The sequence below is a fragment of the Schistocerca nitens genome, chromosome 1 (assembly GCF_023898315.1).
Source record: "Schistocerca nitens isolate TAMUIC-IGC-003100 chromosome 1, iqSchNite1.1, whole genome shotgun sequence".
NCBI lineage: Eukaryota > Metazoa > Arthropoda > Insecta > Orthoptera > Acrididae > Schistocerca > Schistocerca nitens.
Window position 1 is genome coordinate 501,966,121 of NC_064614.1, and position 13,752 is coordinate 501,979,872.

At 38.9% G+C, this 13,752-nt stretch overlaps 2 protein-coding genes across 3 annotated transcripts in view; one reads left to right on the top strand and one right to left on the bottom strand.

The window, feature by feature from the left end:
- Positions 1-1,909, top strand: part of LOC126252905 (colorectal mutant cancer protein) — a 643,915-nt gene extending 642,006 nt beyond the window's left edge. For both annotated transcript variants that reach the window (XM_049953885.1, XM_049953895.1), the window contains exon 16: positions 1,431-1,909. In XM_049953885.1, coding sequence (XP_049809842.1) covers positions 1,431-1,568 — 138 coding nt within the window. In that variant the 3' untranslated portion in view covers positions 1,569-1,909. The remainder of the gene's footprint in view (positions 1-1,430) is intronic.
- LOC126252917 (pre-mRNA-splicing factor SPF27-like) overlaps positions 1,828-13,752 on the bottom strand; it is a 32,069-nt gene continuing 20,144 nt past the window's right edge. Inside the window, exons 3-5 of the mRNA XM_049953906.1 lie at positions 9,100-9,272; positions 8,761-8,871; positions 1,828-2,138 (exon numbers count right to left, since the gene is read on the bottom strand). Of these exons, the coding sequence (XP_049809863.1) occupies positions 1,949-2,138; positions 8,761-8,871; positions 9,100-9,272 (474 nt within the window). The 3' untranslated portion in view covers positions 1,828-1,948. The remainder of the gene's footprint in view (positions 2,139-8,760; positions 8,872-9,099; positions 9,273-13,752) is intronic.

Genomic DNA, 13,752 nt, shown 5'->3' on the forward strand with positions numbered 1-13,752 from the left:
CGGCTTCTGTGGTCTCCACGGCTCAAGAATGATATGAAGAAGCAGGAAACGTCATCAATAAAATATCTGCATCATACTGTTATTTTTATTTTTACCTTTGGTGTTTGTTTTTTAAATAATTATTTGTGTCAAATTTTTGATAAAATAATTTTTCTCTACACTTGTTTCACGTTTGGCCCACCCTATCTTAGAAATAGTTCCATTTTCAATATAGCATTGAAAAATGGTCAAATATGAGAAAAACGGATCAGATAACTGATGATATAAAAAGCTTGCCAGAAAATAACACCGAAAAGTGCAAAAAATAACACTGATTTTGGCCATAAAATAACACGGATTTTTTTTGTCCCTATTTATAGCAATCATTAAAAAATGCTATAACCTAATGAGTTAAAGTATGTGGAATGAGGAACATTTAAGTTACAGTGAGCTGAGGCTTGGTTGCTTAATTTTATCATTAGGTAGTCACACTAATATCAGGGCCAGTTTATGGCTCAAGTGACACAAACCGACACTTGTGGTGCCAAGGCGAGAGGTGTACCAGGGGGTTCTCAAGCAAAGACTTACTCGTGTGACAGTGTATGACGAAAAGGGGGAGGGAATCATATGGTAAAAAACAATATGTGGTTTGATGGACCACAGAGAACTAAAATATTGCTTTATTACTATAACTTCACTACAAAAGTGGATTGTTTGAAAGGCACCATTAGGCCTTACTTTGTTTTGTTGTACCACATCCAGTTGCATTAAAGAATTGTACTTTTAATATAGTACATGGCCTTTTTGCACTACAGGTTTACTTTTCTGTTACTGCTCTCTTGGTTTTCTTTTTCCCCCTCTTGTATACTTAGAAATTACAGTATATCGAATGTATCATTCATTAAGGAAAATACGATTTACTGGCACCGTGAGATATTTGTAGTATGCAGTAGGAAATAAACATGTGTACAGGAGACAGACATGCAATTATCAGCATGACCAGACAGAATAAAGAATAGTGAATGAACAGTGTTGGGTAGTTACAAATAGAAAATATTTTACTTTGCACTTGAAAGTTAAGAACTTAATTACTGTGGTAGTAACACATCATAAAAGCAACCGGAATAGTAAAAAATTGCAACAGCAAAATGTGAATTGGGGACCATATGTTCAATATTAAGGTAGGCTAATGTGCAGAGTACATGTTACAACTGAATTTACATTAAGCTGCATGATAGTGAAGAAAGCAGCAGCATCTGTTTGAACACCTTAGTACAGTGTGTAACAAAAAGAATCATCCGATTTGGCACACATATTTCTGAAACTAATAAACATATACATTGAATTTGGTTTTTTGATGAATGGGGAAACTTAGTTTCTTCTTTTCATAGGACTGTCCCTTATATTTTGATCATACAGCACATTTATAAAATTCTTAAATCTTTTTACAGGTCAGGACACTGAAGCAAAGAATATGTATTTTAGAAGAGGAGACTTGTGCCCACAAAGTAAACAATTACCAAGTTCCACAGATACCACCTTCGGGAAGCCATTCTCAGAGTTCTGGAGCTAGCGAGACTTCATTGTGACAGGCCCCCGAAAGAAGAGAAATGAGTGCCTGAATTTTGCTGAAGACGTTCATCAGGGAAATAATTCACTTGATTGTCTACTAATAAAGACGGTTAATTTACTTGTAATTATTTGTAGGACAATGTATGTGACTGACTATTTATTGAGAGAAATATTGATGGCAAAATTTATTTTTAGTGGCCAGTCTTGCCTTTTTAGTCTGCTTTAATAGATAATTTAGTACATATGTATAAAGGAGAAATGAAAGACAAGACTAAATATGTTTCACATGATTTTACTGCTGTACATATGTAATATACAGAACATACCATGTATGCAATAAATATATTGTTACAGTAAATCAGATTCTTTTTAATACAAAGTTGTAGCAAAACTTCATTCATTCATTGTTAGTTTCTGTTTTCTTTGGCCTCACTTTTTCCACTTCCTTTTCTAATTGTGCACACGCTTGTTCTATTTCATAGTTTTTACTCACAAGGCCTACCCACTGTGCTTCAAGCTGCCTCAGTTTGTCACCACCTTGAGTTTGCATGTTTTTTCGCTGCCAGTTAATCTCTTGAATTTGCTTCCTGAAGAAGGACAAAAATATTAATCACTATTTACTTATTTAAAGGTTCCTGCATCAGCACTTGAGTTTACTGATAGTAAGCTCAAGTGACATCCCTCAAAGTACATAAATTACTAGTTAATTTTAGGAAATGGTGATAAGTTCTGAAATTAGAAAATCAAATTTTGGCACCAGTCAGTATGTTTCATCAAAGATATTCTGAATACACAGTCAAAACAAACATTTTTAAGAAGCAAACATTAACACCAATTCTATCAGTTATGACATACATACCACATTACTGATATTTAACAAAGTGAGAAGCAAAAACAAAAGTTAACATTTCATTCAAATCACAATAAACGATTATTCAATGAATATAAAGAAGAAAATGTACATATTACTAAACAAAATGAGGTTAGCAGGTTGGCACCATTCATTTTAGCAATTAACTCTCAAACTCAAAACCTTGACTCATTGCCTGTCAGCCATTCATACTGTTTCAACCAAATAAGGAAGATAATTATATTGCTAGTGTGAAAGACAAAATAGATCCAATCACACAAGCATAAATTAATGTAACCCTTAAGACCAGGGAACTGTGTGTCCAGAGAATGAAAGAGGAGAAAGAGAAAGGCATGATAACTTTATTTTCAATCATAAAAAGACCAAGGGAGGTCATCCACAAAGAGGTGTGGCACAAAACTGAAAACAACTTCCTCGAGTAAAGAGAGATCAGAAGATAAATTGCAGCACCAGAGATGACACTTGATTAACTACAGGCAAGATGAGAAATTTAAACAGAAGTGTGAAAATGTGAAACTACTAAATGAAAAAGAAAAATAGTGCTTATACAAGGTCACTCAAAATGCACACTATTTTTTTTTAATACATCTTTTATTCCATATGTTTGAAAGTTTTACAGTGTGTGTATACACCCTTTAGGAACAATATTTTCATTTCTCCACATAATTTCCATCCCTCTCAACTGCTTTACGCCATATCTTGGAACCAGCACCTGTATACTCGCATGGTGAAATTCTGGACCACCCTGTTGGAGCCACTGTGCACAAGGGAGTCATCATCTTCAAACCTTGTTCCACGAAGAGTGTCTTTCAGTTTCCCAAAAAGATGATAGTCACATGGAGCCAGGTCAGGACTGTAAGGAGGGTGTTTCAGTGTTGTCCATCCGTGTTTTGTGAACACTTCCATGGTTTTTTGATTGACAGGTGGCCGGTGCATTGACATGCAACAGCAAAACATCCTGCTTTTGCCGATGTGGTCTAACACGACTCAGTCGAGCTTGAAGTTTCTTCAGTGTCGTCACATATTCATCAGAATTTATGGTGGTTCCACTTGGCATGATGTCCACAAGCAAGAGTCCTTCGGAATCTAAAATCACCGTAGCCATAAATTTTCCAGCAGAAGGTGTGGCTTTGCTTTTTTTTTTTTTTTTCCTTGGTGAATTTGCATGATGGCACTCCATTGATTGCCTCTTCATCTCTGGTGAAAAAGGATGGAGCCATGTTTCATCACCTGTCACAATTCTTCCAAGAAATTCCTCTCCACCATTCTCGTACTGTTCTAAAAGTTCGCTGCGTACTGTTTTTCTTGTTTCCTTATGAGCCACTGTCAACATCCTGGGAACCCACCTGGCACAAACCTTTTTTAATGCCAACACTTTCAGTATTCTGCAAACACTTCCTTCCCCTATCCCAACGTAGTGTGACAATTCGTTCACTGTGATGCGTCTGTTAGCAGTCACCAATTCGTTAACTCTCTGCACATTGTCTGGAGTGTGTGCAGTACAAGGCCTGCCACTGTGATGACAATCCTCAATATTGCCATGCCCGCTTTCATCACGTAACCTGCTTGCCCACCAACTAACTTTACTGCGATCGACAGCAGCATCTCCATACACCTTTTTCAGCCTCTTGTGTATGTTTCCCCACTGTCTCATTTTCACAGCACGTTGCTTCTGACGAACTTTAAGAGTAGCAGCCATCTTTATGACATGCTGTGACAGCGCCACTCACGGGAACAGGTTGAACTAAGTTTGAAAACAAGTGGGAAGGCTGTATCTATACACTATAAAACTTTCACACATGCAGAATGAAAACTATTTTTATAAAAATACAGTGTGCATTTCTTTGGAAGTGACCCTCGTACTAAATTTCTAACTGATTAGCATGCTGTTTCCATAGCAAAAGATAAAGATTTTTTTTAATTGGCGTAACATTTTCTCTGACTCTAAGAGAAGAATGGGGAGGAACAATAAGCAAGGTCCTGTACTAGTTAAAGGTTAAGAGTATTACTTGTACTGATTGTTACAGATTCCTCAGTCACTGTACTACAAATTTACTACTAGCTCTCAGGCTGGTAAGCAAATTTACATTGAAGGTTAATTTATGACTGCCAACAGAAGAATATGAGAACCACCAGCATAAAAAAGAATTACCTGGTACAAAACCACATATATATTTATTTGCATTTCCAGAGATAATTAGGGAAAATTAATAAAGGTATAAACACTAAATAATAACTGATGCATGCATGACAATGTATCAATGCACATTTCCTAACTTATTCTATTGTACACTTACGTTGCGAATCAAGAACTGCTTATTAATGTTGTTAAATTTAGGGGCTGCAACATTAATAAGCTTCTTACCTATCAAGATGTTTAACGTAACTCATAATATAATTTTAATAAGAAGGGAGGAAAGGGGGAACAGTTACTTCATGAACACAATAATTACTCCAAACTAGGGTATCACATGTTTAACTACCCAATACTGCACTAATATGCAGCAAGAATTTGAACTGAGTATTTGCAATAAGCAATCCTTATAAGGATCCTGGTTGGACACTTCACTCTTAACTGCAGAAACAACACAGAACACTTTCAATATGACAATTTTTATATTAAAGTAAAGTCAAGGAAAACTAAGCTTTACAGCTTGTTGCTAATATTCAGCAAACAGCTGATAGATACAAAACACTTTAGAGACTGCACGTGTACACACAGGTAATGAGCCCATTCAATTCTTGCTGTATACTGAGCTGTTCAAGGGAAAAATTGAATATTTTAATAAAGCAACAAAATTACAAATCAGAAAATACAATTTGAAGCAAATTCATTGGTTGACTTGACATATTACCCTCCATCTGTCAATAAAAGGAAGAAGAGGTAATGACAAAGATGGTTAGTTACTTTATAATTTGTTTTATAGTACAAAAACAATTTTTTCCATGCCATGTTTAATTCTTAGTTAAAAAATTATTAGAAGTATCTGCCTGCTAATAGCTGAAACAGTAACAAAATTGGAAACAACTGATGTATGAAAAGATGAGTACAGAGCTTCTGGAACTTTTATATCATACAGGGTGTCCCAGGATGAATTGTCAAAATTTTGGTTGTACGTAAAATATATGAACGCTCCGAATAATTCAATACCTTCTCTTGCTGACAGTATAGATAATGTAACAGGTGGTGATAAACAGAAGACCGAAATTATAAACTTTGCTGTCAAAAATTCGTTCATGGTAGAGGACTGCAGCACCATTCCACCTTTCAATTATTGAACAAAGGCAAGGATGGCTGACATAGTGTTTAGTGTATCTGGGATTGTTAAACAGTTAAGACTGTTAGACGCCAGGAAGGCATCTGGCCCAGACAGTATCCCCATAAGATTTTATGTTGACTGTGCTACAGTGGAAAGTTCCATGGGACTGGAAGAAGACCCAGATCATAGCAATATATAAAAAGGGTAGAGAATCAGATGCACATAATTACCGGCCAATTTCACTGACACTGATTTGATGTAGAATCGTGGAACATATTGTGTATTCAGACATAATGACCTTTCTAGACTCTGAGAAGCTCATCTGCAGAAACCAGCACGGTTTTAGGAAGTAGTAGTCAAGCAAGACACAGCTGTCCCTCTTTGTGCATGATATATACAACAGGCTCTAGATACTGGCTCCCAGGTTGATGCCATATTTCTCGACTTGATGCCATATTTCTCGACTTTTGAAAGGCGTTCAACTAAGTTCCGCACTGTCACTTGCTCCAAAAAGTCCACGCTTACGGCCTATCAGATGACATATGCGGTTGGATAGATAGTTTTCTAACAGACAGGGAGCAGTATGTCGTCCTGGACAGGGTGACTTCAACAGAAACAAGCGTAACTTCAGGTGTGCCCCAGGGCAGTGTAATAGGTCCGCTGCTTTTTACGATTTACATAAACGATCTGGTTGATGGTATTGACAGCGGCATTAGACTGTTTGCCAATGATTCTGTAGTCTACAGGAAAGTAGTATCACATGAAAGTTGTGAACAAATCAATGAGGATTTGCAGAAAATATATGCTTGGTGTAATGACTGGCAGTTATCTCTCAACATTAGTAAGTATAACCTACTGCATATAACGAGGTGAAAATCCCCATTAATGTACAAGTACAAAATAAATTCCCAGTCTTTGGAAGCAGTAACATCCGTCAAGTATCTGGGTGTGACTATTCGAAATGATCTCAAATGGAATGAAAAGGCAAACTGTAGATTGCGGTTTATTGGTAGAATCCTGAAGCGATGCAGTCCTTTAACAAAGGAAATAGCTTACAATATGTTAGATTGTCCATCTTAGAGTACTGTTCGTCTGTATGGGACCCTTACCAGTTGGGTCTGATTCAAGAGATTGAGAAGGTCCAAAGAAGAGCGGCAAGATTCGTGACTGGTACATTTAGCCATCGCGAGAGCATTACAAATCTCATAGAAAGTTTGAAGTGGGACACACTTGCAGAAAGAAGGCGCGCTAATCAGAAGGGGCTCCTCATTAAATTCTGAAATCCGATCTTCGCCGAGGATGTAGAGCATATATTATTACCACCAACTTTCAGATCGCGCAATGATCACCATTCAAAGATAAGGGAAATTAGAGCTTGTACTGAGGCGTTCAGACAGTCTTTTTTCCCCTCGCGTGATCCATGAGTGTTACAGGGGGAGGGGGGGGGGGCGATATGACTCTGGTGCAAATTGTGCCCTCTGCCACACATCGCTTGGTGGCTAGCGGAGTATATATGTATATAATAGAGGGAAACATTCCACGTGGGAAAAATATATCTAAAAACAAAGATGATGTGACTTACCAAACAAAAGTGCTGGCAGGTCGATACACACACAAACATACACACGAAATTCTAGCTTTCGCAACCAACGGTTGCTTCGTCAGGAAAGAGTGAAGGAGAGGGAAAGATGAAAGGATGTGGGTTTTGCTGCTTGTGTCTGTGTATGTGCGGATGGATATGTGTGTGTGCGCGCGCGCGCGAGTGTATACCTGTCCTTTTTTCCCCCCAAGGTAAGTCTTTCCGCTCCCGGGATTCGGATGACTCCTTACCCTCTCCCTTAAAACCCACATCCTTTCATCTTTCCCTCTCCTTCCCCCTCTTTCCTGACGAAGCAACCGTTGGTTGCGAAAGCTAGAATTTCGTGTGTATGTTTGTGTGTGTGTATCGACCTGCCAGCACTTTCGTTTGGTAAGTCACATCATCTTTGTTTTTAGGAGTATATATGTAGCTGTACATGTCAATACTCAGGAACATGACAGGGTACAATCATTCAAACCAAATGTTCTAGTTAACGTGAACTCTAAAAAGCATACCTTATGAGCAGCTGTTCACTTTCAATACTATGAAACATATCTTCTAGCGAAGAAGTGCTCACAGCTATTAGCGTATGCATTTTACTGCCCATGTTTACGAGAAAAGTTTTTCTTGTTTTGGTCAATACTATCTCCTCCCAAAATATGGAAAGCAAAGACATTGCAGTAGAAAGGATTTGTTTCACAGTATCGAAGATGATGCACCCTTAGTTCTTACAGTAGGTATTTCAGAGCCCATGTTTACTCACTTTTTTCTTCAAATGATCATTCTTGGTTTATCTCTGAATATTGACCATTCCTTCTGGGACATTCAGTATACACTCTTCTCTTTCCAACTGAGTGCTTCTAACTTACTACAATGGCAAGTACCCATCTAACACATACTTGTCTTTCAGCCTCCAATTCTCCCAAATCATCTTAAGCCAAGCTTTCATTTCCTCAAACTATTCTATGTCCTTCTGTGTCTCTTTGCTATTCTTATGTTTCCCTTTATTGAAACACCTTCCCCTTTCGTCCCCTACCCAATTTCCTCTTCCTGTGTCTTTACTTGTCATTCTAATCTTCACCCTGTGTCCTTCAGCAACCACAGAAATTTGAATTTCAGCAGTTACATTATACTATCATGTTGAATTCTTTGTATGCAGCACTTTTCTTAAGAGTACAGAATCGAACACATTTTATCCACTATCTCACACCTGTATATCATTTAATATATTCTGTCTGTAATTGCCCCGAGACAATAATTTTTTTAATATTAAAATTCTGTATTTTTCCTTCCCTTTTCCTCTTTTCCCAACAATTTGTCCGAGTTGCTTTGACAAATTGCACAGATAATGGAATAAAGTTTACTTTTTGTAGCTATATTTCGGCCTAGTTTGCACAATTTGCTTTCTTCATGAAACAACTGCTACCTCCTCTCTTCCCTTCACAAGAAAATCATATGGTTGTAAAACACACACAAACACACAACAGCCTTTACATTACCTCATGCTCTGCAATTGTTTCTGCGCCTGTGTAACTAACTGAACCAATGTCTCCAAATACGCCTTCCAAGCTTCACAACCATATTCCACCATCAGTTCCAAATTACAAATTCTGAAACAAAAAAATTAAATTTTTCTGTGTGGAATATTGTAATACTGAGCAAACTAGTATTACAGTTATAGTGTACTGCAAGCCATAAATTATGAAATGATTATAATTTCCAACATTTAGTTTGCACCAATCAGTACCAGTTGGATAGTGGTCTCCTGGCAATGGAGCAACACAATCAACTAACTTAAGTTACCCCCCACAAGGTGATTCACATATTCACCAGCATACCTTGTTGCTTGGTGCTCTAACTGTGCCATGGAATTTTCAACACACTCTGTCCATGCAGCTATATCAGTCATCTTACCAGCAGGAGGTGGTGGAAGTTCGTAACGCTTCATACTCAAAACATCCATTGGAAGGCGTTGCTGCATCCTCTCAAATTCATTTCGCATTATTTCTGTCTGAAAGCACGAGTGACAAAATAAAACTGGGTGGTAAAATTCATTCCACATCATGCATCTGCACACAGTAAGTCAGAAATAACAATTCTCTCATATGTAATTCAATTTTATCATGATTGTCAATTTTATCACGATTGCTCCTAAATGTAAACATTGTGTGGCCTGAACAGAAACAGTACACTGGCAAATTATTTAAAATACCAGTTGCTACTTTCCAAGTAACACCTACCATACATAACTTCAATAATTTTTAAAAGAACCTCACTGTAATAGCAATGAATTGCCTCCAAAGGAGTTTCAGGCAATGGGTGACAAAAATATATTTTAATTAGCACACTATTTCAAAATATCAGCCAAATACACAGTCCAGTATCACTGACGTGACCACCACCTATGTTCAACGTCAATATGCAATACCCACTCGCGTGGCAGCATTAACAGTGGAGGGCACATAAAGTATGCCTGGAGGGGTCTGTCATAATGCAGAAATGGAGCAATTTATCTGAGGTTCCATGCACATGATCAAAGTCTTCCATACCAAGGATGGAAGAATTTCCAGAACGGCTAAGTTTGTAAACTGTCTGCGTGTCGCTATGGTCGAGGTATGCTGTGCACGGCAAAGTGACACACTGTGGTGCACCATGGGTCACGGATGATGTGGGTGAACAATGGCTACAGAGATGTGAACGGACAAATAGATGTGAATCTACTGAACCACTGACTGCCCAGATAACCCAAGGGGCAACCAACAGTGTCTCCTCACCGAGTGCTCAGTGAACGTTGCTACCTATGGGCCTTCTGAGCAGGTGCTTGGTTCATGCACCATGCTGACTGCTGTTCATTGGCAACGAAGGCTGGAATTTGCACACCAATACTACAACTACATGTCCATTGAGTAGCAACATGTAATCGTTTCAGATGAATCACATTTTATACTCCACTGGACAGATGGTCATTGGCATCTAACATCTGGAACTAAACACCCTGGGTGTTGGATAGGTCCAGGCAGAGGAAGGAGCGTTATGATCCAGGGAACGTTTTCATGGCATTCCCTGCATGGTGTCATTCTGGAAGGCACAGTGAAACAACAGAAGCATGCATCTATCCTTGGGATCCATGTTCACCCTCAGCACAACAGCATCTATCACAGGATAATGCATTGTGTCACACAGATCGCAGTGTATGTGCATGGTTCGAAGAGCACCAGGGTGAAATTACTGTACTCCCCAGATTTAAATCCAATCGAGAATCTGTGGGACCACCTAAATCAGGCTCTTCATGCCATGGATCCTCAATCGAGAAACCTACCACAGCTGGCCATGGCACTAGAGTCAGCACGACTCCACTTTCCTGTCTGTATATTCCAGAATCTCAGTGACTTTCTTCCTGCACACCTCTCAGTAGTTTGCACTGCAAAAGGTGGTTATACAGGCTTTGGCAAGTAGTCACATCAAAGTGACTGGGCAGTGTAACACTTAAAAAATAAATTTAAAAATAATTATATTTTACTTCATGAAACACGATTTACACAACTTTAAAAAATTTGATTTATGACCTAAAACTCAAAATAAATTACAAACAAATGGAAGGCCTTGTTCTGGCAAAGCTCCAGTGTCTTGCAGTGAAACTTCTTATAATAATATAGTAGTGAGTGGCATAAAACATGTAAATCCTTGTAACAGTCACTCCGTACCCATTTAACTGCAGCCCAGCCCTGTGTTTACATGGCTGCCATGTGCGTGTGCTCTGTCCACTGCTACCTCAGTACTGGACAGCAAGGGCAAACTGCCAGCCATGTAAACGTGAGACCAGATTGCCGTTAAGTGCTTATGGAGTAGGCATTGCAGGGATTTATATGTCTGTTGTCATTGGTGACTATATACAGAGAGAGACTGCAAGACAGTGGCACTTTGTCAGACGATGGAGGAGAGTACAGCTTTCAAAATGTCAATGACACAGGGTAAATTGATGCAGTAATAACCCAAGAAAATTTTATTCCGTTGACACGTCACAAACGCGTCATCTAGTTTCAATAGAGCCCTATACTGCACTCCCAGTAATGTTCTACATACACACTAAAATTATCACTTACTGCATGGAAAGAATATGACATAAGTAATCAGGCACATGTACAACTGGCTTTAAACTTTCATACAGCATAACAGACAGGATTTGCAAGTCATAATGAAATTATAAATCTGAACATTGACTATGAATTACCATTTTGTATAGGTTTCAAAATTTTTGAGATGTCTATGCTAATACAGACACAAGGCAGCAATTCAGTCTACTTATTATAGTGAAGAACCGACATTAACATCACAGACTCCATCATACTTCATCAAGATAGTGACAGATTGAGAACTCTAAGAGAAATAATGCATGGAGATCCCACAACACCAAAAATATTGTCAGCAACCCTATGGAAATTTTCAGAATTTTAAACTAGGAAAATTAAATAGGAATGCAGTTTAATAGGACAAATGTTGACAACCAATATTTTGATGTTTGCTTCTAGTGCAGATAAACTTTGAGAACGGACAGCACTAATAGCAGTTGAAGAATTACACTCTTAAGAAAGTAAGCTCCCAATGTCTCCAGATTTGCAATATCAACACTCACACACACACACACACACACACACACACACACACACACACACACACACAGAGTCTACAGAAGTCACTTAAGTTATGCCTTCATGCTCACTATTATCACAGCTGTGGCAGCTTGATGACCTGCAACACAGTGAGGAGGAAGTGTGCTGTGGGGCTGCTGAAAACTACAGCTGCTAGCATAAACAGAAAACTGGAAATGTGGCCAAATAATCAACTGACAGTTGAAGAGTCATACACAGCAACACCCTGTATGCTGGATGTCCTTTCAATATCAATAATTTTGGTTTCCAGTAAATAATGCTGTTATTATGCACAATATACACTTGAATAGGATGCACAATATATACTTGAATAGGAATACATTCAGAGTTAGATCGATGTTTTATAGTGGAATGCACCCTGTACAAAAGGCAGATGAAAACTTAGCAACTAAGATGTCTTATTCTGCCTTTAGGGCATTGTTTCATTCATTTGTTTCATTATTTATCTTCATATACCATAAATTAGCCACAACAAAGAAAAATATTTCATAAATGTTTCCTAAAGAATATTTTAACCATATACTGTGACTTTTTGGAGATGAGATGGCCTGATGGTGGCACTTAGTACTGAATTTGGTAGTCATTAGACAAAATGAATGCTTGGCTATTGACTAAAGCAAATAAATTTTTTTTTATTGTGCTGTTCGATGTTCCAACTGACAGTATGCAAGGAACTTCACTATTTGTTCTATAATAGCCAATGATAGTACACAATTCAACAACAATAATGGATAACTGAACCACCTCACTCTGAGTCCAGCAACTCTTATTCATCACCTGTGCCTCACAATGTGACATCACTGTTACAAAAGTAGAGAGGCCAGGGCACAGTATGGCAGTCCTGAGCACATTGTGTGATTATGGACAATAACGTCAAACAATGGAAAATTCAGGATGGAATGTAACAACACGAGAGGTTGCTACTCACCATATAGCGGAGATGCTGAGCTGCGATAGGCACAATAAAAAGATTCACACAATCATAGCTTTCGGCCACTAAGGCCTTTGTCAGCAGTACACGCCCACACACCCACACACCCGCGGTCGTCACATCTGCAGTGACAAGCAGTCCCCCTCTAAATATATCGAGGGTCTCACTGAAGCCTTCATTGACCGTAATTATCCTCCCATCCTTGTACAAAAAAAAAATGTCCCGTGCCTTATCTTTCCAGTCTCCCACCACCTCCCAAAGTCCGGCCACAGAGGAGCATTCCTCTCTTAACTCAGTACCATCCAGGACTGGAGCAACTGAATTACGTTCTCCGCCAGGGTTTAGATTACCTCTCGTCGTGCTCTGAAATGAGAAATGTCTTACCCACTATCCTTCCCACCCCTCCTACCATGGTATTCTGCGGTCCACCAATCCTACACAATATACTCATCCACTCTTACACAACCCCTGCTCTCAATCCCTTACCTCATGGCTCATACCCCTGTAATAGACCTAGATGCAAGACCTGTCCCATACATCCTCTTACTACCACCTACTCCAGTCCAGTCACTAACATCACCTATCCCATCAAAGGCAAGGCTACCTGTGAAACCAGTCATGTGATTTATAAGCTAAGCTGCAACCACTGTACTGCATTCTATGTAGGTATGATAACCAACAAGCTGTCTGTCTGCATGAACAGCCACCGACAAACTGTGGCCAAACAACAAGTGGACCACCCTGTAATTGAACACGCTGCCAAACATGATACCCCTCATCTCAATGGCTGCTTCACAGCCTGTGCCATATGGATCCTTCCCACCAACACCAACTTTTCTGAATTGCACAGGTGGGAACTTTCCCTGCAATACATCCTACGTTCCCGTAAT